Below are 24,234 nucleotides of genomic sequence, written 5' to 3'. Positions count from 1 at the left end.
CATAGGCTTCACAGCCTGTTCCCAAGGCCCAGTAATCCTCCTACGTTCTATAAATCTCTACATGTCTGTTGGCACGATAACTCTCCAACTGCTCAAGATATCATTACAAAATTTTGAAGGTGTATAGTAGAGATAAAAATCGATCACGAGTTCGAAATAGGTGAAAATAGGTCAAGGTCTGTGTGTGTCTGTTACCATGATATCTTTGCAACCGCTCAATATATCATCACAACATACAGGTATGTAGTAAAGATGAAAATCTCTTACGAATTCGAAACTGTTGAAAGTAGGTCAAGGTTTGTGTGTCTGTTACCTCGACAACGTCTCAATCACTCAAGATACCTTAACAGAATTGTGCAGGTGTGCAGTAGGGATGAAAATCTTTTACGAGTTCAAAATAGGTGAAAGTAGGTCAAGGTCAAGGTAATATTCTGAACTGCGCTAGACATGTATCGGTTTTGTGATTCCTTCCTTTGGGGGGGGGGGCCTTTAGTTAACTTTTGAAACTGCACAGCTCCGTTCTATACTGAGGACGCTGGGAACATTTGGGTTAAGTTAATGCAGCCACGATGTTTGACAGATATATGCAGAAAATCAGATTGCTGGGTACTATCTGGTCGACTGAACTGGAATGACAACTGGCATTCCTGGTATATTGCACAACCTGTCATGTTTATTTGACCTGATGGTATATTGCAGATCTTCTGTTTTTTTTTTGATGATGAAATATCTTATATTTCCTTTGTTTATATATTCAGACCAAACAGCTAATCTCTGCTTTGTTTACATTGGCAGATCGAAACAGCTGATAAAGGACGCCATCTTGGACAACGACTTCCTTAAGCACCTCGACTCCAGCCAAGTGCGTGAGATTGTCGACTCTATGTATCCCCAGGAGTTCTCAGCGGGCTCCTGGGTCATCCGGGAGGGCGATGTTGGTACGTAGAGGCTGTTGTAACCATAGTAAGGGTTACTGTAGAGGGAGTTGTAGCGACAATGTAGTGTATTGCAGAGAGTTGTAGCGACAGTGTGGTGTATTGTAGAGGGAGTTGTAGCGACAGTGTGGTGTACTGTAGAGGGAGTTGTAGCGACAGTGTGGTGTACTGTAGAGTGAGTTGTAGCGACAGTGTGGGGTGTATTGTAGAGGGAGCTGTAAAGACAGTGTGGTGTACTGTAGAGTGAGTTGTAGTGACAGTGTGGTGAATTGTGGAGGGAGTTGTAGCGACAGTGTGGTGTGCTGTAGAGGGAGTAGTAGCGACAGTGTGGTGTATTGTAGAGGGAGTTGTAGCGACAGCGTGGTTTATTGTAGAGAGAGTTGTAGCGACAGTGTGTGTGTGTGTGTGTGTGTGTGTGTGTGTGTGTGTGTGTGTGTGTGTGTGTGTGTGTGTGTGTGTGTGTGTTTAATGCAAGGAAGAAGGAACCAAATGCCAAGAGCCTGCAAACTGTTCCCTCCAAGAAAAAAAAAAATACAGAGAGCCAAAATCAAGACCTGAACATTTCGAGATGATTGAATACACTGTGTTTGAAAGACTGGAGATCATAGGCAGTAGGAAACACAGACTGAGGAAGACAGTTCCAGAGTTGACCTGTTACATATGTGAAGGACTGGAAGTATAGGTTAACTCTTGCATTAGAGAGGTGGACAGAAAAGGGATGAGAGTTTGATGCTAGATGGGTGTTACGAGTACACGCCCATCATAGTGGCGAGGGGATGCAAGCAGACAGTTCAAAGGAGCAGTGACCATTGAAGTAGCGATAGATAAGAGATGAAGATGCAACAGTGCGGTGAAGAGACAGAGGTTGAAGGGAGCCAGCAAGAGGAGGACAGCCAATGAGACGAAATGCCTTTGACTTCACCTTGTTGAGAAGAGCTTTATGTGGGTAGCCTCCCCACACATGAGAGTTGTAGTCTACGCAGGGGCGAATAAAACTCGCGTATAAAGTCAACAACTGTGCAGGGGTAAAGTAGGCATGGAGTCAGCTTAGCACAGCCTACCTTTTGGAAGCAGATTTTTAAAGCAAGGTAATATATTCCTTCCCAGACAAATTCCGAGAGAATGAAACCCCAAATATATTTAAAGGTGATGCAGGATTAAGCTGAATATTATTAAAAATCAGAAGGTACTCCTGTGGAAGATGGTGTCGGGTTGATAGATGCAAGAACTGAGTTTTTAATGCATTTAAAAACAAGATTACTTTTACCCCAATCAGAGACATGAACCAAGTCAGACATTAGGTGTGTCATAGCCTCATCCCTTGCCTTTTGAAGTAACTGCCGAGACTGACGCTGTGGGAAAGGAATGGAAAGGTGAAGGATGGAGTCATCAACGTATGAGTGGACAGGGCTAGATGCAGAGCTTGGAAGGTAATTAATGAGCCAATGGAAGAGAGTTGGTAATAGGACAGAGCCCTGAGGAACACCACTATTGATAACTCTAGAAGAACAGTGGCCGTCTACAACAGCAGCTATAGAACGACCACAAAGGAAACTAGAGATGAAGGCACAGATAGAAGGATAGAAACCGTAGGAGGACAGTTTGGAAATTAAAGATTTATGTCAGACTCAATCGAAAGCCTTTGAGATGTTTAATGCAATGGCAAAGCTTTAGCCAAAGTCCCGAAAGAAGGATGACGAGGAGTCTGAATGGAAGGTGAGAATAGCACCAGTGGAGCATCCACAGGGGAACCCATACTGGCGATCAGAAAGAAAATTGTAATAGGAAAGATGTTTTAATTTTTTTTCTTCTTAGAATAGACTAGAGAACTTTTGAAGTACAGGATGTTGATGCCACTGGGCGATAGTTAGAGGGTTGGGAATGGCCACCCTTCTTTGGAACAGGTTGAATAAGGGGAAACCTCCGGCAAGAAGGAAAGAAAGGTACACGTTGATAGACAAAAGAGTTCTACCTAGGCAGGGTGTAAGCACAGAAGCACAGTTCTTGAGGACAACGAGAGGGACCCCATCAGGCCCATATGCCTTGTTAGTATTGAGGCCAGTGATACATAAAATACATCAGTTGAATAAATTTTAATGTTATCCATAAGGAAGTCGGAGGGGGGATGTGATGGAGGAACAGCGCTGGAAACGTCCAAGGTGTATTGTATAGGCTGTTGTAGCGACAGTCAGATGTACTGTAGAAAGCGTTGTAGCGATGGTGTGGTGTATTACAGAGGCAATTGTGTGGTGTATTGAAGAGAGTGTTGTAGTGATTGTTTGGTATATTGTAGGGAGTGTTGTAATGATAGTGTGGTGGGTTGTAGAGGGTGTTGTAGTGATAGTATGTTGTATTGTAGAGGGTGTTGTAATGATAGTGTGGTGTGTTGTAGAGGGTGTTGTAATGATAGTATGGTGTATTGTAGAGGGTGTTGTAATTACAGTGTGGTGTTTTGTAGAAGGTGTTGTAATGATAGCGTGGTGTATTGTAGAGGGTGTTGTAGCGATAGTGTGGTGTATTGTGGAAAACTGTGGCTAGAGTGTAGAGTATCGGTAAAACTGTTGGAACTGTGGTTTGGCCTATTGCAGAAGTTGTCGTAATGATAATGAGATGGATCGTACAAACAGTCGTAGTGATAGTACCTTGTACTGTAAGAAATGCTGTTGTGATCGTGTAATGGATCACAGAAATTGTTGTAGAGAATGTGTTGTATCTCAGAGGTTGTGGCAGCGATAGTGTTGTGTGTTCCAGAGGTTATGATAGTGAGGGTGTTGTGTATAGTAGAGCTTGTAGTAGTAATAGTGTAGTGTATCGTAGAAGTTGTTGTAGGGATGGTGTGGTGTATCGTAGAGCAATGCTTCGCAACCATTGTGCCTTGGCACAATGGTGTGCCGCCATCAGCTTCCTGGTGTGCCACGGTAAAACAATTAATCAATTACAGGAAATCAATATTATGATAAATGAACATAGCAGGTATAATTTATTATTAAAAATAAATTAATGGATTGAGCAGACTTAACATTTCATTATCATGTAATCTCTTACTGTAAAAGAAGTAGGTTACTTAACGAAACTGTAACCAGGAACTGTCTCATTCGGGCATCGGTGTTTGAGTGCATACGTCAGAAATTCAGTGAGATACGTCTTGGACCGTGTACTCGTAGGAGCATGGGCTACTGATGTGTTTTGGTGTTACTGTTATAAGAGTTTATCTTGCCAATGACTTGTTCACTTGAAAGTAAAGTCGTAATAGAAACTCTTGTGTTATAAAGTGCATTGTGACTTGCTTCGTGACCCTTATGTTTCACCTGCTGAAACACCATTTGGTTATGTTTCTTTGAAGGTACGAGAGAAATTTGTGGATAACAAGAGTGCCTGTAACCTCGAACTTAAATGCTGTAAAGTACCCTTAGATATACTCTTATTTGGAAAGAAATGAAAGAGAGCGGCCAACTATCTCAGAATGTGCTGCTGACATGCCGTTGCCATTTGCAGCATCACATTTACTTTCATTAAGCTTTTCAGTATTAACAAATACAACATAAAGAGCCAAAAGTGATCATAGGCTAATTATCTGAAGTCATGAATGAGGAACCACGTTTTCTTCTTAATGTAAAAGAACCAGACATTAAACAACCTGTTCTTCAAAACAGGCACAAGTTTTTCATTTAATTTAAGAGAAAATATCATATATATTTATATTCTGGGAAGAATAATGTTTAAAATAAGAATTACAGGTATTAATGATACTCTTTATTTTATTTGGCTCTGGAAATACGAATATTGTTAAATGTATGATCAGTTAATATCTTGTCTCAGTACAGCTGCCAGATTAAATATTCTTTATAATTTTGCCACTTCCTTGAACACTAATAAATTCAATACGTTACCTTTGCTATGGGGGTATATATTATGGTGCACTCTTAACCCTTAATATATCACCAAAAGGGGTAAGGTAAAGCTCACAAGAAAACTAACTTTACATTATAATATACTGTACACGCACCAAAGAAGAAAGCAGGATTCGTTTTACAAAGGGGAATTCACGAAGGCCTCAGAATACAAATATAAAACGGGTTTTTTCTTACCTAACCAGATCACAATCAGTGGAAGCTATGTAGGCTACTCACAAAGCTCGAGAAATCAGGAGAACTCGTTAATGATATAATCCAGATATAAACCAGACTATCTATCTGTCTATCTATCTATCTATTGCCAGACACCTTAATCCAGTTCGGGGTGGCCACAAACAAATCGCCTCCACTTCGCCCTGTCCCCCACCATTTCACTGCCCTGCTCCCAACTCACTCCCCCCTCTCTCATATACCTCTCCACCCCATCCCTCCATCTCATCCTCGGCCTCCCCCTCCCTCTCCCCCCCTCCACCTCACTCACATACACTCTCTTCGTCAGTCTTTCACCCTCCATCCTCTCCACATGGCCAAACCACCTCAGTGTGTTCCTCCTAACGCTTCCTATCACATCCACAGCCACACAACAACACTCCTTTATATCTTCATTTGTCAGCCTGTCTCTCCATGTGACTCCACAGGCTCCTCTTAAATAACTCAGTTCCACTGCTCACACTCTTGACTTGTGCCCTTCCAACAACGTCCAAGCTTCATCTCCATACGTTAGAGTTGGTATCACAATACTGTCATGTAGTAACTTTTTCACTTCCATGCTCACTTCCCTGTTTCTTATCACTGCTTTCAAGGAACCAGCAATCTTTATTCCCTGCTGTACCTTTTCAAGCACTTCACCCTCCAAACCTCCATCCTTACTCATCACACTATCCAAGTACTTAAACGTACTCATATTTTCCAGTTCCTCACCATCCAACCTCGCTGTACGTTCACTGACTTCACCTCTCTCAAAGACCATCACTTTACCCTTCCCTAAATTCACCTTTAGATTTCGTTTCTTAGACACTCTCCCAAACTTATCCACCAAGCCTTGCAGCTCCCCTTCATCTTCACTCAACAACACCGTATCATCTGCAAACAACAGTACAGGAAGTTTCCAAACACTACCCTCTCTCACCAGGGCCACTCCAACATTCACTACCCTACCTTGTACCTCTTTTATTACTCCATCCAAGTACAGATTGAACAACCATGGAGACATGACACATCCCTGTTTCAACCCAACCTTCAAAGAGAAAAATTCACTCAGTACACCATCCACAAGCACTGCAGCCTTAGCACCATCATACATACTCTTCACAGCATTCAACAACTTCCCATCTACTCCATATATTCTTAATACTTTCCACAATCCTTGTCTATCGATCCTGTCATATGCTTTTTCCAAATTCATGAAAGCTGCATGCAACTTCTTTCCCTTCTCTAGAAACTTTTCCACTAAAGATCCAAGAATGAATATCTGATCTACACAACTTCTTCCCTTCCTAAAGCCCCTTTGTTCTTCTCCAACTAATTCCTCTGTTATTTCCCTAACTCTGTCAATAAGTATCCTACCATACACTTTTCCTATTATACTAAGAAGACAAATGTCCCTGTGATTACCACACACTTCTATTTCCCCTTTTCCTTTGTACAAGGGAATAATTATACCTGACTTCCAATCCTCCGGAACTCTACCTTCCTCCCAGGCCAATCTGCACATCTTCCACATCCATTCTACTACTATCTCTCTACCCCATGCTTCAACATTTCACCACACACTCTATCAGTTCCTGGGGCTTTCCCCAATTTAACTTTCTTCATTGCTTCCACAACTTCTATCCTACTGATTTCTTCCTGTCTTCCCACCTCCCTCCTTCTCCACCCATTCCCCAGCCACTTATACTTGCATCACCTCCATCCTCTATGTTCAACAATTCCTTAAAGTGTTCTCTCCATCTGCTCACTTTTTCCCCCTTCTCCACTCGTAATCTACCATTTTTATCTTTCACTCCCCTGCTAACTTCACTTCCACCCTGTCTTACTCTCTTCACCTCTTTCCAGAACATTTTCTTACAGTCCCTCCACTTTACACTTAAATTCCTTCCAAATTTCTCATCTACTCTCTTCTTACTCTCTCTTACTAATCTTTTTACCTCTCTCTTTCTACATATAACTCTCTTCCGCCCCTCAACTTCTTCCACGCCCCTATTTCTCATCCATTCATTGTATGCTTTCTTCTTTTGTGCCACAGCCTGTCTCACCTCCTCATTCCACCACGCTGTTCCTTGCACCCCCCTCTGTCTTCTCTTCATCCCACACACCACATCAGACCACATAAACCAGACACTAGTGTAAATGGGGAAGTGAACCAAAAATGGGAAGTGGTGCACAAACAGTGTGTTTTGTAATCAAAGTCATGTTTTGAGTAATGTGTGAAAATATGAGGAAAGGTGTAACAAAATGTGACAAAAGTGTAATGTGACAGTAGGTGACAACAGTGACAAAATGTGTCAAAATGTGTGACCAAAAAAGTGACCAAAAAGTGTGCCTCATACATGGTTCACGAGCTTATGAAGTAGACTTACTCTGCCTTTCCAGGCTAACTGGCAACTAGGCTGTCTTAAGAGTAATCTCTAGCCATACACAAACAATGGAGGCACCTGCTACCAATGGGGGCCTTACACATCTCACACATAACCATTAGCATGCCATCAAGAAAGCCAAGAAAGCATTTTTTAGAATGCTACTGGCAAGTACTCTCATTTTGTTCCTCCCACACAATGTCACATCCACTTATGGTCAAGGACAAAAGGGTCTCTGCCTAATTTCTGGGAAAAACAACAAGTGTTATCTGCCCAGAAGCCCTAAAACTGACCGCTAAGCAAACACAGGGAAGATAGGGAGGTCTAGGGTTATACTTTTTCAGGCAGCAAAACTGATAACACAAAAGGTTTATCGATCTTGACGGCTCACCTATTTCCCTACATTATCTTCTCATCTTCCATTTCATCCATTCGCTACTTGGGTAACTATGCTAGTGACTCCTTGAATTTACGGTACTGTGCACTTCTAATATACTATAGCAGTAGCCGTGTGTGTGTGTGTGCGTGTGTGTGTGTGTGTGTGTGTGTGTGTGTGTTCTTACCTAATTGTTCTTACCTAATTGTATCTTTACAGGAATGAGTCAAGCTCGTACTGTCCCGTGTCTTAAACCATAGTTATCGTACATATCCTTAAATTGTGAATTGTTTTGGCACACACTATTTCATTCGGTAGTGCATTCCACTGATCATTTGCTTTATTTGGGAAACTAAATTTCCTTACGTCTTTATCACCTCTCTTCTTATGCAGTTTTTTGCAGTGTCCTCTTGCTGATGCTTCCCCATAGGTTAAGTAATCATTTATGTCTATTTTCTCCTTCCCTGATATGCATTTATATAGCATAATCATGTCACTTCTTTTCCTTCTCTCCCGTAGTGTTGGTAGATTCAGTTTATTTAGTCTTTCTTCGTAGCTTAGATCCCTTAAGCATGGTACCCATCTTGTAGCGGCCTTTTGAACTTTTTTCAATCTTGTCTATGTGTTTTTTGAGATGAGGACTCCAGACTACTGATGCATACTCCAAGGTTGGTGAGATGAATGATGTTATTATCTTTCTTAGCATGTCTTCATTTATGTATCTGAATGCTATTCTCATATTTGGAAGCAGTGTATACATGTTCCGTACCTTCTCACTGATGTGGTCAGCCGGAGATAGTCTGTTATTGATAATCACACCTAGGTCCTTCTCTCTTTCTGATGTGTGTAGGGTTTTATTTCCTAACATATAATCCCAATCAGGTCTTTTTCCACTTTATATATATATATATATATATATATATATATATATATATATATATATAGATAGATAGATGTGTGTGTGTGTGTGTGTGTGTGTGTGTGTGTGTGTGTGTGTGTGTGTGTGTGTGTGTGTGTTTTGGACAGCAGAAACTACACATTCAAATCGCACCAAAATTGGCAAAAAAATCGAAAAAAAATTGCTGATGTAAAAAAACTTGGTCCAATCACGATTGAAAAACTTTTACTATATTTAATAAGCGATCACATTTTGACCAAAAAACGCTGCTCCCGGAGCCCAGCATAGAATCTCCGTAGAATTTTTTGCCCAGAGGTAGAAGTAAAATAAAATATAGCAGTAGCCGTGTGTCTGTGTGTGTACTTCGGACTTGCATTCAGACAACATGGGTTCCATTCCCGAAGGTGCAAATAACACGATCAATTGGTTAGCCGCAGAAAATCCAAGTGACAATGTTACACTTGAACAGCACATAAAAGTGAGAGCCCTCTACAGGAGCAAGTGCGAGGGGCCCGAAGGGCCCATGAGATCTTGTCCATAACTATTGTTGTTTTCTTTCATCTTCTGTTAGCAAGAATGAAAATAATCTTGTACAATTCTGACACTTATGATGACAAATATTTATTAACCCTCTCGCACACACATAAATTTTATAAGTTTTGCTGACACACGATTTTACTCCATCCCCCTCCCCGCCAGCTCGCCTGTGAGCTGCTGAAAACACATATTCTCGCCTTATTTTCACCACCCAAACCCCTATATATTGCTGTGAAACTACATCATCTAATTCATCGCTGTTTGTTCTAGCCAATAAGTAGAAAAAAAAAAAAAAACATTAGGCCACCGTGAATAAAAATTTCTAAACGTCAATCTCACTTCCCAACATCCTAGTTCAGTGGCGCAGCCAGAGGGGGGCCACAGGGGCCCAGCCCCTCCCCCCTGAAATTTCTACCTGTGTTCAAGAATAGACTGCGAATCTTAAATGTTGAATACTTGTTCAATTCAGGGTGTAATACTCGGTATGTCACATATTTGGAGAACTGAAAAAATATGCATTTCTGAGTAAAAAGTCTTGTATACACATATACTTTTTAATTTAAGACTTACTTTAGGTGCGAGACAGAGTTTTAAACTTATGCACTGGAAGCTATTGGTGCCCGGATGAGTGAGGAGAGGATGCTGGAAAGAAGCAAGAAACATTTGTCACTGCGAAATTTTAAATATTTTTATGTACCTTATGACACGTTATCTTTAAAATGGGAAACTCCGCTACTAATAGGTTTATGTACCGGTAATTAACTAGTTAGGAGTACCTGTGGGCATGTAAGCCTACATGTGGCAGAATTGGCAAGAAAAATAAACTATCGTGGCAACACTTACCGGCCATCAGCTGAGTGTCACTCACTCATCAGTCATCCCCCACACGTACAAGAAAGCCAGCAAGAAGACAGGACATATGGGCTGGGCGGTCCCCAGGCCCTGTCTTCCCCCTTACTATTTTTAAGTCAACCCACACCCCACTGACCAGACCAATGTATGGCCTGGCCTACACTATAGGTGCACAAAACTTTAAACGAACGAACGATCAGTCATCACCCGCTTGCGCCATCAGTCATCAGTCAACTCTCACCATATCGTGTTGCACCAGTGACCAGTCCACACAACTTGCTAATTAGGCTACTTGCACGCTGTATTGTGACAAGAAGTGAAAAGAGGTATTCTGTGGGTTTCCCTGGATCACTTTATTATGAAACGGAAGCAGCCACAGCTATCAGGTATAAAGGACTTCATGAGTTCAAGTTCTAAAAGGTCAGTTTATGCTTAGCAACTGCATTACATTGTAGGGGATATTATTACTGCCAGTAATGATAACAAATGATAATGTCATACCATGAGCTCTGCATACATGTAGGTGCACGCAGAAACTGGAAGCCAATGATTGCTTAAGATTTTCCATGTGATATATTTCAGGCTTTGCCTACTTGTGCCCTGTGTGGCAACCATCACTGAAGTAAACTAATCCTCACTGAACTAAGTGAAGTATTTAATAGACAATGGATTTTCATAGACATTACCATTGAGTGTGGTGAGTTGGGACAATGCAGGACATGGGGTGAGTTGGAACAGTGGGTACTGCAATACCAAATGCCAAAACATTTCCATTTCATGGTGCCCATTCAATAGCCCTGCCCCAACTTTACAAATGTTGTTAATACTAGTTTTCTATAGAACCACGAATAATGCATGAAAAAATGTGCAAATATGAAAGGGTAGCATTTTGACCTTTGTAGAATTTCATTTTTGAAAATACACATATTTTGCCAATTTTCCTCTCCCACAGTCAGTTTTAGAGCTAAAGGTCTACTTTTTGGTTGGTGAAATCTTCAATTAGTATAGTTTTTTTTTTTTTTTTTTTGATTGATCCAGAAAATGCAGTTACATCAGAGCAGTGCTGAAGAGTTAACAGACAATTGTCCCGACTTGGGCACCATTTTTTTTTTTTTTTTTTTTTTGCCCAAGGTGAGTTGGGACAACAATTTCATATGTGATTTTTGCTAGGAAAAACCTACTTTCCATGCATTATATACTACTATATTTATAGTTTGCTGTATTTATGGTGGTTTTTGGTGTCAATAAGTAGATATTTCTCATTTTCAGGTTGCATGCATGGCCTAAAGAGAGAAAATACTGTGATGTGGATTATGGCAAAAAAGCATATACTGACATAGTGTTAAAAGTGGGGAAAAAGGGTTGTACAATGAAATTTTTGGAAAGGAGAGGAAATGAGAAATGCAATTGGAAAGTTTGTGATGATATACGGTATACTGATGATGATTTTCGGCAGTATGTCATTGGTAGACCTGTCTTATTAGCAGGAACTGTACCTTCAGTAGGTGGACACAGCCGTTCATGATTATGAAAAGCATATTTCCTAGTGAAATTTTTCAGCATAAATAGCTACAGGCAACTTAGTGGAACTCTTAACTAGGTTTATGATGGAAGAGTTGTGAGGTAGGATGGGATTGGAGTGCATTGGTGTTGTGATGAGGAGGGGCAGATTGGGATGGTTTGGTCATGTGAAGAGGATGGGGGGATGATAATGGGTTGCAGAAATTGATTAGTCATTTTGGCCCCCCCTGACTGATATTTCTGGCTGCACCCCTGTCCTAGTTTGAATGTTTTCCATCATACAGAAAAATGTTATTAGAAGTTTTGATAGAGAATTTCATCAGCTTTGTAATGGAAAAGTCCGGTTGTGATATGATTTGTAGTTTTCGAGAAAATAGCCCAAAACTGAAAGCCATTTTTTGAAAAAAAAAAAAAAAAAAGATTTTTGTACAGGGTGCTCTACCACAAAAGTTTTCTTGCACACGTTATGTTTTTATTTCATAATCTTGTGTAGAATTTCATGAGCTTTCTCATGGTACCCGCCGATTTTTGATATGCCTCATAGTTTCCGAGTAAATCACAAAAAACTACTGGGTACAGTAGTTAAGGCCATGCTGCACTTTCATCATGAGCGCACAGTAACCTTTATATTCCCGCCTCCGTAACAACGACTTTTCATGAGAGATATTACATTGTTATGTCCTGTACATATGTAGAATTCACTGATCTTTATCATGATTCTTACAGGAAATTGATACGTCCAATAGTTTTTAAGTAAATGAACAACATATGTAGAATACTCCTCCTCCCCCGCAAGCGAGATAAAAACACTGTCCTTCCCTGCCTCACCCACACCTACATATTTTTGCTCGTTAGGTTTTATTATTTCCTTTTTTTTTTTTTTTTTACTCAAAGTGTACACATAAAATATCATAAGCTTTTTGATAGTGCTCTCTGAAACCTGACATGACCACTAGTCATTTTGCTAGGTAGTGAGACTGAAACTGAACTTTCTTGCACATCATATGTGTATATGTAAAAAACAATACTTATTTGTGTAAAAAATATAGAAATATAGGAATAGGTTAATATACAAATCAACAAAATATGGATAACTCACTTCCTCCAGATGTGTTGAGATGTTGTCAGGACCTTGAAGGGTTTGAAGATAAGTTATGTAGTGTGAAGCGTGTGTGTATGTGGGTGAGTGTAAGTGTGTGTGTGGGGGGGGGGGCGTATTTTGTTCTCTCCTCCTTGCACTACGTTTGCCTAACACATGCGATGCACACAATAGATTTCTCCATGAAAATTCGCTGCACGACATACGTATATATGTGTGGTATACTTCTTGTCTCTGATCCTTGTGCTAGGTTTTCACTAAGTCAGTCAATGCACACAATATTTCTCAGCGAACAATTGCTGCCCTATTTTATACGTTTCACACTAGACCATACCCAATATAGTACTATCTGAGATTGATACAATACCTTTTCACTGAAGTCTGTGATTGTGTGGCGTATTTGTTGTCTCTGATACTTGCGCTAGGTTTGAGCTAAGTCAGAGCTAAGTCAGTCAATGCACGCAATATTTCTCGACAAACACTCGCTGCACTATTTTATATGTATATTTAACACAAAACCATATGCAATATCAAACTCTTATCACATGATTCCATCCCAACCTCCTCTATTATTCCTTTCCTGACTCTATGGCACACGTGACCGCTTGATTCCTTAGTGACTATGGCATATCTCTATGGTGTGCATAATGCCTGCTATGGTAGGTAAGTTATTTCACTAATCCAGGCGCTATATGTTTCACAAAAAATATGTATTGGCTTCTCTATGAAGGTAAAATACTCACATCATTTACAGGCAGGGTAAAGCAGAGTGGAAATCCTGTTATAACAAACCAGAATCCCGCCTTTAGACCTAACGATTGATAACGGGCCCCAATGCTTTACAAACAATATGTCTATGTTCCATAGACACAATCAGTTAACATTATAGTCAGAAACACTGTACAGTCACAATATTTCAATAATGGCTTCTGCCTCAGATGGGAGGGGGAAAATGGCGAATTTAAAGGAATGACTGACAGCAGTGCTATCCTTCAGCCCAGCTGGTTGTAAGATACTGAGATTTTTCTGCTGCGCATTATCTCATCAGAGCAGTCACAGTGTTGCTAATTGTTTACCTTGGAAGAGAGATGCACCCACTAGAACACACCAAAATTTGATGAAAATCGGACTTTCCTTTTGATGGCTTTTTTTCTGCTTAACCCTTTAAACGTGGATCGTCGCGTTTGCGACGCTCGGCGAAAAGGACATAATGGCGGAGCATCGCGTTTGCGATTCTAGTAAATTTTGAATAACTGCGGGCAACCAGGCTCCAGCTGGTATTGTCTATCAGTACCACCACCCTTTAGCTACAATTAGCATACTTTACCTTTGTATTACTGATCTCCGTTGTTGCCAAGTATCGCGTTTTCCCCCCTCCCCCCTCCACCACGGCCCGGCCAGCCTGGCTGTGATACATGGCAGCACTCTGACTGCTCAGAACTGTAAATCTGCGCTCTCCTCTCACAAGCAGTTTATGCTAATAGGAAACGCTTGTTTCCCCAGTTGTAACACTAGCTTTTTTTTGCACGGTTTGCCCCTGTTTAGCGTCAGTTTACCGCAGGCTTTCAAAGTGACATTATGGCAAGTTCTAGCTCTTCCGAGTCAGTGCAAGCAGCCGACAGGAACGAGAATAAAGTGACGGGCATAAGGCAGAATAAAAAGTGCGCCGCGGTGATCTTTTGGAAAGTAATATGAATGAAAATAATGTAGTATACACGTTTTTAGCTGTGAAAATGGAAATATTTGTTGAGTGATGGGAAGATCGCCTCCGCGCTGCATGTCAGCCGTACGCTTCGTTGATTTTAGCCTTATTTTCAGTGCTTATTGTACAAATACGGATTCCAAACTACCTTAACGTTGTAGTATAAAGTTTACTGTGACAGAATGAGGCTGTGGTAGAGGGGAAACCGGGTTGCTGGAGGTGTGAAAGTGAAGATTTGGTTACCCAACTTTGCAAGTCTCCACAAGTCCTTGGGTAGTCTACGAAGGCTCAACACCTATCTCTGGAGAAAGCTGAATGTAAGTACTATCTGCCATACCAAGTATAATGTTCTATGGTTAATCTCTGATTTTTGGCTAATATTTTCCAACAGGTACTCAGACCGCGATACAACCCCGCCACTCGGGGGGGGGTCAACTGATCACGGCCGCATTTCAGGGGTTAACAACGCAATTCGCATCTATGTGTGTTTATATGGCAAACTACAAAGAACGCAATTAGCGTCAACATGAATTGGAGGATTAACCCGCCCCGTCCCGACGACGTATGGGTACGTTGCAACGATTTGCATTTGCCAGTCCCGGCGACGTACCAGTACGTCGTGCAATTGCAAGGTCGCTAATTTGCACAATTTTCAATTTTCGCACGTGATTTTTCGTATGTATACACGGGACACCTTCCTCTATTCCTGTACAAGATACCAAGAAGGGACAATGCCTTACACTGCATAACCTCCCCCTTCCCCCCCTCACGCCTTTGTCTTGGCAAAGGACCTGTTACTAGTGACCTGGCTAGTAAAGTTATTCAGGGCCAGAGTGATTCCCCAGTCGATGACAATGTGGAGGACAATGTTTACATAGCATTAGAAGAAGAAACAGCCAGAAATAATGATCAGATAGTGTGGCAAAAATAGGTCAGGTATGGTGATTAGTTAGTGAGTGAAACAATGCTTATAATGCCTTTATTACTGCTTGAAAACCAATATACTGTCATACTACATATACATTCGTACCAAGTAAATAAATAAATAAATACCGTTTATGAGTGGATAAAATAGTTACCCTCCCATAGAACTCGTTTTCTTTGGTGCCAGCATGTTAGAAAACCCACTCAGGTAAGGAGGAACTCCTACCTGGATTGGGCACTTTAAACCTCAGGTGAGCGATTTCTCTATGAATTTTCGATGTTTCTCACCAAAAGCGAAGGTTTTAGCCAAAAAAAAAAATTCGAAAATACCTCGGGACTGGGGGATGTCGGAGGTGCGGAAAACCTCGGGACGTGACGGGTTAAGTGTGCAACAAGAGTTCAACAAACTGAATTATGTGCCGTGAAGTAAAGACTGATGCCGAGCACTGACACAGAGGTTATGGTAGCAATTGTAATGTTTTGTATAGGTTGTTGAAATGATAGTGTGGTGCATTGCAGGAAGAATGTAAAGCTAATAGTTTGTATAGCTAGTGGCTGTTTTGAGGAGAGCATAGTGTTACTTGGAGGTTGTTACAATACTTTGTGCCGTAGGAGGACACTAGTGACAGTGTGGTATACAGTAGGAGGAATGTAATGAAGGAACAATGCATTGCTGAGTATTATATCGGCAGTGTTGTGGAATAATTTTAGCGATTGTGTGTTGTACAACAATAAATTAATGACACTGCAATCTAGTGTAGAGGCTCTTGCAGCAATAACCCTAAGTTCGCAATTCACTCAACCCCCCCCCCCGCACCTCCTGATCCACAAAAAAGGGGTGTTTTCTCAAGTATAATTATGAAGTGAATTATGAAGGAGACCATTTTTGCCCATAAGGTCATCAGTAATTGTAGCTCTGCAACAGTTGAGATTTGGATACATGTTCATATAACATTTTTTGCTTAGAATTCCCTCATCTATCATTTCCCAAAGATTTGGCTTAAACTCCCGGGACACCCTGTATAATAAAATATCATGGTATATCTATGACATAAGGGTATAACATGGCTTTATGTGTGCAAAAATATTTCCCTTATCATAGGAAAACAAATAATTACAACACTAAAGGTGTAAAAAGCAGTGGCATGGAGATGTAACCCACGAAAAATATATGATAATGCATGGTAAATTTCCAATAACATACATTACAATGGGCTAATAACATACACACATCAATACACTAGGTATTGCTACAATAAAATCAAAGTCTTATTTTAGGTTTATAAAGTGCAATAAAGCCGGGAAATGACTCTTCATTCAAGGAGTAATACAGTAGAGGAAAGGAGGAAGGTGGAGGGAGGGGAATTTCCAGAGGGAGGGAATGTAGAGTAAGGAAATATCACCTTTATCTGCACATTTGAGTAGGAAAGAGAAGTGATGAGGGATACGTCTCTCATCAGCCAAGGCAGGGGGGTAAGGTGAGTGGAGGGGGGGGCAGGAGGGGAGGTACTGCTACAACCAAGCCTCAGCTCTATGCTCTAGTGGCAGTAAGAAGGGTAGAAGGAGTGGGATACATCACATAAGGCATCGACAGAGGGGATAGGCAGAGGGAGAGACAGGGTAGCAGGAGGCTCACACCCCCACTCTGTAGGTGGGCTGCAGCCCTCCTCCCTCCCTCCCTCTCAACTCGTAGCTGGGATGGTCTTGGAGTAGGTTACATAAAGTAAGAAGCAAGATAAATTAAATGCAGTTTTTTATTGCAATTGCTCTACCAGGCTTTTTAGGCCAGGGTATCAAAGTAATGCAAACCCCCGCAGGGCCATTTATGACCTTAGGGGTTAAGCAGTTTAAAAATAACATAATGACGAATGAGCAGCCTAACTTGACACGGCCCGACTGCAATGGTTTTCAGAGGCTAATAACTTTTCTATTATTTAACGAAGAGAAGAGATGCCTTCAGAAGTAGTAGATACAGTCAACAATTTTTTTTTAGCTATACATTTACTCATGAGACCAAAGAAACCCCTTGGAATCCCAGCTTTCCAAGGGAATGTATTGAGGGCTTCCTGGTGCCGATGTATTCATGCACCGCCTGGGAATCGATTGTACCAATTCACCGGGCCAGAAACGCCCGTTATGAGAGGGTGAGGCTGTTGTGTTCGACCTCCTACAGGCATCGAAGGGTCCCGAGGCTATACATGTTACCGGACCAAGAGGTGCAGCTGTGCAGGGCTCTGCTTATGCACGGCGGTGTCCCTCGGCTCAGGATCATCAGCCCAGGGATCACCGGTGCACTGGGGAGATTGACACAATAGTCACCATGTGTATAGCGACGGCACGAGCATTTTGCGGCGGTGACAAGGCGGCGATGCTCGTTCTTCTCCCTCAGATTTTCGAGAAGAACGGGCTTCCATGCATTGTCATCCCGCAGTGCTTTGCCCACGATACACATGCCGCCCCTTGTCAAGAGCGTCGAGCCCCGAAGCTGCAGCCTCCCAGGCCCCGCACAACACCGTGGATCAGGCTGCAGCTCAATGCTTCCCTGAACAGGGCAACTGCTGCCACCACCACCATCGCCACTGCACTTCCTGCTGAGCCTGCTCAGCCAGCTCCCACCGATGATCCCTGCCGCTCGCTGTCAGTAGCTGAGGAAAGGGCTCCTTCTCCCGTCCCCTCCATCGACAGGGCAGAAGAGGACCTCCCGCCCTCAACTCCACCACCTGCTACTGACGGCGAGCCGAAGAAGAAGAAGAAAAAGAAGGGGAAGAAAGGCAGGCCTCCACCACCACCTGACGAGATGGAGATAGAACATCCTGTATCTCCAATGTCCCCTGCCGAGATCGACACTGCCAGCACGTCACCTCCCACCATCTCCGACTTTGACTGGAGCCAGCTTGACACTGAACAAATGGTCAACAACATCGTAAAGAAAATCAAGCTCACGAGAAACTTGGAGCTGTATGACGGCCTCAAGTAACTCCCCCTAATCATCTAACAACTACCAGAAGCTTTCTAGCTCACGCTAGTCCTCCTTCATTCATCAGCTTCGCCTCTGGCGGGCCCACAGGCCCCGTCCTGCTACGGGAGGAAAATCTACAACAACAACAACAACAACAGTTTCAACTGACATGCTCCCTTATGAAATCGATTTAAAAAAGATTTCCTGTTGTAACACTATGCATTTTGCATGAATTCTAACAATTGAATATCGGATATTCTGCTCATTATACTACATGAACGTTTTACCTATGTTTAGGGGGTGAAATAATCATGGGTAATCGCCCCATTTTTTTGTTTTATAATTCAATCAGTAGCCAAACATTTACTGAAGCAGTTCTCGCCATAAATGTTGAAAGTTTACACCAAGATGAAATTTTGATAATAAGAATACCTATATGTACAAATGCTTGCTTGCTCATCACACATTTACAAAGCGCACTTTACAGGCTAGACAACATTGTAGTTAGGTAGCTAGCTTGAATTCAGTTACAATACTGAGTACAAAAGGTTTGATGATAGCAATCCATAGATATTAGTAGAGTAACAAAGAAAACTCATTTCTTGAGTTTCACATTCCTGGCATTAAGGGGTGGGGCACCCCCCAACTCCCCAAAATTTCATCTTTAATTACACTTGCGTACAAGTCTGAAACTTATGATACCAGTGACTGTCAGTGAATTAAAATATACAACTCAAGAAGCTCACTGGCATTATTATTCAAGAAAGGTCCTTGGTCCTTTTAAGGGGCCAAAAAGGGGTTCAGTTACACTTTGGCATACAAAAAAATTAATTTGCTATTCTCATCTCATTATATGAGTAAACATTTACCCGAATAGCCCTTACAGTGGCCTTAACTGTTACTATATAATGTCAGTATAGTCACATGATCTTCACACTGTGTATCAATGTGGATTATGTTGCATGGGTCAACCTGTTCCGTGTTGTGGGTAGAGCAGTTTGAGAGCATGATTTTGATTTGTACATTTATGCTCTTACCTCAGTCACAGATCTATTCTTCGCCACAAATCGCCAGAACTAGGCAAGATGGATAAATATCATATGGACTTAATGAATCTGCTTGCCACTCACCCCAGCCTAAAGGAAATGCTTGCTACTGGACTTTTCAACACCCAGCGCACAGATAATCAGTTCAGCAGACTGCCAGTTGATCTTACATTAGAACAAACTGTTAATGAAGATGCAGCCTTTCGTATGACTGGATACACTGCTGCCACAAACAACTACAATCTCCACTGGAGTGTCACCAAGGGTAACGGAGCAGCTATAATTAGTGCTGCACTTTAAATGGCAGGGATGCAAAGGAAAAATGATGCTGAGGCAGAATTATCCCTAAGTTGTATCCGGCGTGACAGTGATGATTTCAGAAAAGTTATGAACGTCATCATGACTTCTGTTGATCCCTACAACTTGGAATCAGAAATATTGATAAATGTACATACTGGGAAAAGTGCAACTCTTGTGATATCCAATTCTCTACTTAGCATCGAAGAGGAGGGAGTGAAACAGCACAATGCATTCGTTCAGGAATGTGCTGATGATCCGGCTTGCTTTGAGAAGGCTATTCCATGAAACAACCTGAAGACCTTCGTGGACCAAGGAGTTTAGAACAAGCGATCACATGATGCTGTCGTCAGATAGCTCCGATGCACTAGAGATATACTTGGATGGATTGAAGTCATTGCCACAAAAAAACAAGTAGATCAAGAGTTCTTATTTACATATCCATTGACATCAGTGCCAATCTCTTTATGTAGCTAGGCCTGATGGGACAATGGTACATACAGACGAGAGTGCACTCTTCTCCCTGCTGGAAGAAAGGTTCAGGAACACGGTAACCCAAAGGAAATCTGCTCACATCTGATTGATGGGAACCTCCTTCTCCATTGCTTACCACTAAATCGACCTCCATCATATGGAGGCTTATCATGTGTAGTACTGCATACTGTTTTGGCTCACCCATCATACAGGGTGGACATAATCTTCGATGCCTATGAGGGGCCCTCGATAAAGGGCTGTGAACATGACCGTCGGGGTGTTGAAAAGACAGTGTACATGATAGCTGATCCAGACCAAATGCGACCAAAGGATATTGCAAAAGCCCTCAAATCACCATCGTTCAAACAACAGCTTCCTTACTTCCTCATGAAGGATTGGGCTTCAGAACATCATGCATCAGTATTAAGTGACAGAGAGGTTTACCTAGGTTTGATGGAGGATGCTTGAATCACTGTGTGGTGAATGGCAGAGTAGAGACAACTGAATGCACACTTAAAGAGTAACCACCTGGAAGCAGATACAAGGGTGTGTCTTCATATGATCGATGCTGATGGTGACATGCCCAGTGGCAACATTGTTGTGAGGGCTGCTGACATTTGGTTATACTATTACACCACTTGTATAGAGTCACATTAAATGTCTGGATGGTTGTGGGAACATCAGGACACGGAAGTAGATGTTACGTTAATGTCTCTGCAATTGCCTCAAGGATAGGTCCTGAGTGTTGCTCCGCACTTCCTGGTTTTCATGCATACATCAATTGTGACTACACTGCAGCCTTCATAAGACAAGGGAAGAAACATCCATTTGCTATACTTGAGAAAGATAAAAGATTCCTGCAAGCATTCTCTACAGTAGCAACAGGACCAGTGGATGACATCACTAGCAAAGTGAATGAAGACCATACGTCTGGTCCGTATGGTGCACGGAAAATGGTTCCAATTAACCATCATTGATTCAGAGTATTTGAGAAGGCATACAGACCAAAGGACGCAGCAAAGCCATTCCAAAGATGCAAGGGGACAGATGCTAGTGGAATCCCACCTTGGGGGGCTGTTGTCAAGTAGAAAACTACCAGAACAAACTTTTAGGCAAGAATGTGGAATGCGGCTTGTACCAGCAGTGCACCAAAGCACCCAGCCTTTGGATGGGAACTGGTCAACAATTCCTATAATATTATGTGGTTTGATGGGCCACAGATGCCAGATTCTGTTGTTCCTGAAAGTGTTCAAAATGCAGATGATAGTGAAGATGTGGAAGATACTGAAGAAGACAATTATGACAGTGATATGGATTAGCCTGATGCAATCAACCTGTTGGCAGTGGACATCGGAGCCCCATCCTTTAACCAGTGTCCTCCCGGTTTTTTCGGGCCCCCCCACCACCTGAAAACCAGATTAATTTTCGATTTTTTGTTTTTTTGCTCAGACATTCCCTTTTGGTGAGAAACTAATGAAAATCACCAAGAAAGTTGCTCCCATCACCCCCAAGTTCTCCTAAGGTGCGTCCCCCTTCACCTCAGCCATGTGTTCTGTGGCTGGGCTGGTATGGCTGTTCCTTTTTCTACAGTGGGAAGGAGGGTAACTAATCAGAACTAACCTAAATACATATATTTATATTTATTTCCTACAAAAATACATATACAGCAACAATATTGTGGTATAATATAAAAAAAAATGGGTGAAAAGAATGTAGGTTCATAATGCTACCACACGTAAATTGGTGATTTCTGGCACACTTGACTAGCTTATACTGTTTCCACTAACATCTGTCTATCTATCTATAGCCCGGCGCCCTAATCCCGCAAAGGGTGGCCGCAGACAAAATGCCTCCAAGTCGCTGTCACCCACCATTTGACTACCCTCCCCCCAACTCACCCCCCCTCCCTCATATACCTATCAACTCCATCCCTCCATCTCAGCCTCGGTCTACCCCTCCCTCTCCCTCCCTCCACCTCACCTACATACACCCTCTTAGTCAGTCTTTCATTCTCCATTCTCTTCACATGTCCAAACCACCTCAGTGTATTTCTCTTGATCATCTCAACCACATCCACATCCACCCCACAACGTTCCTTCACTTCTTCATTCGTCAACCTGTCCCTCCATGTCACTCCACATGCTCCTCTCAAGTAACTCATTTCCACTGCTGTCACTCTTGACTTGTTCCCATCTTGCAAGGTCCACGCCTCGCTTCCATATGTCAGGGTAGGGATCACAATACTATCATGCAGTGACTTCATAACTTCCATACTCACCTCCATATTTCTCATCACTGCTTTCAGTGAACCAACAACCTTCCTTCCCTGCTGTACCCTTTCACGCACTTCATCCCCCAAAGTTCTATCCTTACTCATCACACTATCCAAGTACTTGAATGCACTCACACTCTCCATATCCTCACTATCCAACCTCACTGTACATTCTGTGACTTCATTCCTCTCAAACACCATAACTTTACTTATGTTTACATTAACTTTCAGCTTCCTCCTCCTACACACTGTCCCAAATTCATTCACCAAACCTTGCAACTCCCATTCATCTTCACTCAACAATACTGTATCATCAGCAAACAGCAACATCGGAATCTTCCAAATCTCACCCTCATTCATTAGAGCCACCCCCACATCCACTGCCATATCCTACACGTCCTTTACTACCCCATCCATGTATATATTAAACAGCCATGGAGACATCACACAACCCTGTTTCAGTCTCACATTGAGATCAAAGAACTCACTCAGCTCACCATCCACTCGTACCATAGCCCTAGTTCCTTCGTACATACTCTTCACAGCATTCAACAATTTCCCATCCACTCCGTATATTCTTAATACCTTCCACATACCTTGCCTATTTATTCTGTCATAAGCTTTCTCTAAGTCCATGAAGGCAGCATACACTTTCTTTCCCTTCTCTAGATACTTCTCTAAATATCTTAGAACAAATATCTGATCTACACACCCTTTTCCATTCCAAAACCCCCCTTGTTCTTCTCCAACTAGCTCCTCTGTCATATGCCTAACCCTATCAATGAGTATTCTACCATATATTTTACCAGTCACACTAAGAAGGCAAATACCCCTATGGTTACCACATACTTCTCTTTCCCCTTTTCCTTTATATAAAGGAACAATTATAACTGATTTCCAGTCCTCTGGAACCCTTCCCTCTTCCCAAGCCAATCTACACAACTTCCATATCCACTCCACAACAATCTCACCCCCATACCTCAGCATTTCACCACACACTCCATCAATTCCTGGGGCCTTTCCCAACTTGATCTTCTTCATTGCTTCCACTACTTCCATCCTACTGATCTCATCCTCCCTCCTCTCATCTCTTCTTCTCCCAGCCATTCCCCAACCACTTATACTCGCACTGCTGTCACTCTCTACATTCAACAAATCCTCAAAGTGCTCCTTCCATCTCCTCAATTTCTCTCTCTTCTCCATCAACAATCGATTATTCCTATCTTTCACTCCCCTACTATATCCCCTTTCACACTGCCTTACTTTCTTTACCTCCTTCCAAAACAATTTCTTACTCTCCCTCCATTTCACACTCAGATTCCTTCCAAACTCTTCATCCACTCTTCTTACTCTCCTTCACCAGTCTCTTCACCTCCCATCTCCTGATCACATATACCTCTCTCTTCTCTCTCTCATCTTCTCCCCTACCTCTACTCGCTAACCATGCACTATATGCTTTCTTCTTTTGTTCCACAGCTCATTTCACCTCATCATTCCACCATGCTGTCCCTTGCACACCCTTGCATCTCCTCCTTACTCCACAAACCACCTCACACGCTGCTCCTATCTCTTCCGTGAATATCTTACATACGTCTTCCACCCCTTCCATCTGCTCTAACTCATACCTTCCCAATCTTTCGTCCACTATATTCATATACTCTGCCATTTTCTCACTATCTTGCAATTTCTCCACTCTACTCACAGGAGCTGTTTCCTCCTGTCTTGCCCTTTGTCTCCTTAACCATTTTCTTTGCAGTTTTATCTTGGCCATCACCAAGTGATGGTCCGAGACTCCATTTTCCCACCCTCTCCACACTCTTGCATCCAGCACTTGTCTTCTCATTCTCTCATC

General features: G+C 42.1%; 1 protein-coding gene across 1 annotated transcript in view; it reads left to right on the top strand.

Moving 5' to 3' along the window:
* Nucleotides 1-24,234, top strand: part of LOC145406106 (cGMP-dependent protein kinase, isozyme 1-like) — a 664,176-nt gene that overhangs the window by 465,927 nt on the left and 174,015 nt on the right. The window contains exon 3 of the mRNA XM_080277304.1: nucleotides 796-938. Within this exon, the coding sequence (XP_080133430.1) occupies nucleotides 796-938 (143 nt within the window). The remainder of the gene's footprint in view (nucleotides 1-795; nucleotides 939-24,234) is intronic.

The sequence above is a fragment of the Coenobita brevimanus genome, chromosome 69, assembly GCF_032717465.1.
Source record: "Coenobita brevimanus isolate Jiangsu-jjx chromosome 69, ASM3271746v2, whole genome shotgun sequence".
In the NCBI taxonomy this organism is placed as follows: Eukaryota; Metazoa; Arthropoda; class Malacostraca; order Decapoda; family Coenobitidae; genus Coenobita; species Coenobita brevimanus.
The sequence above is the reverse complement of the archived record's forward strand: the minus strand, read 5'-3'. Positions and strand labels throughout refer to the sequence as shown.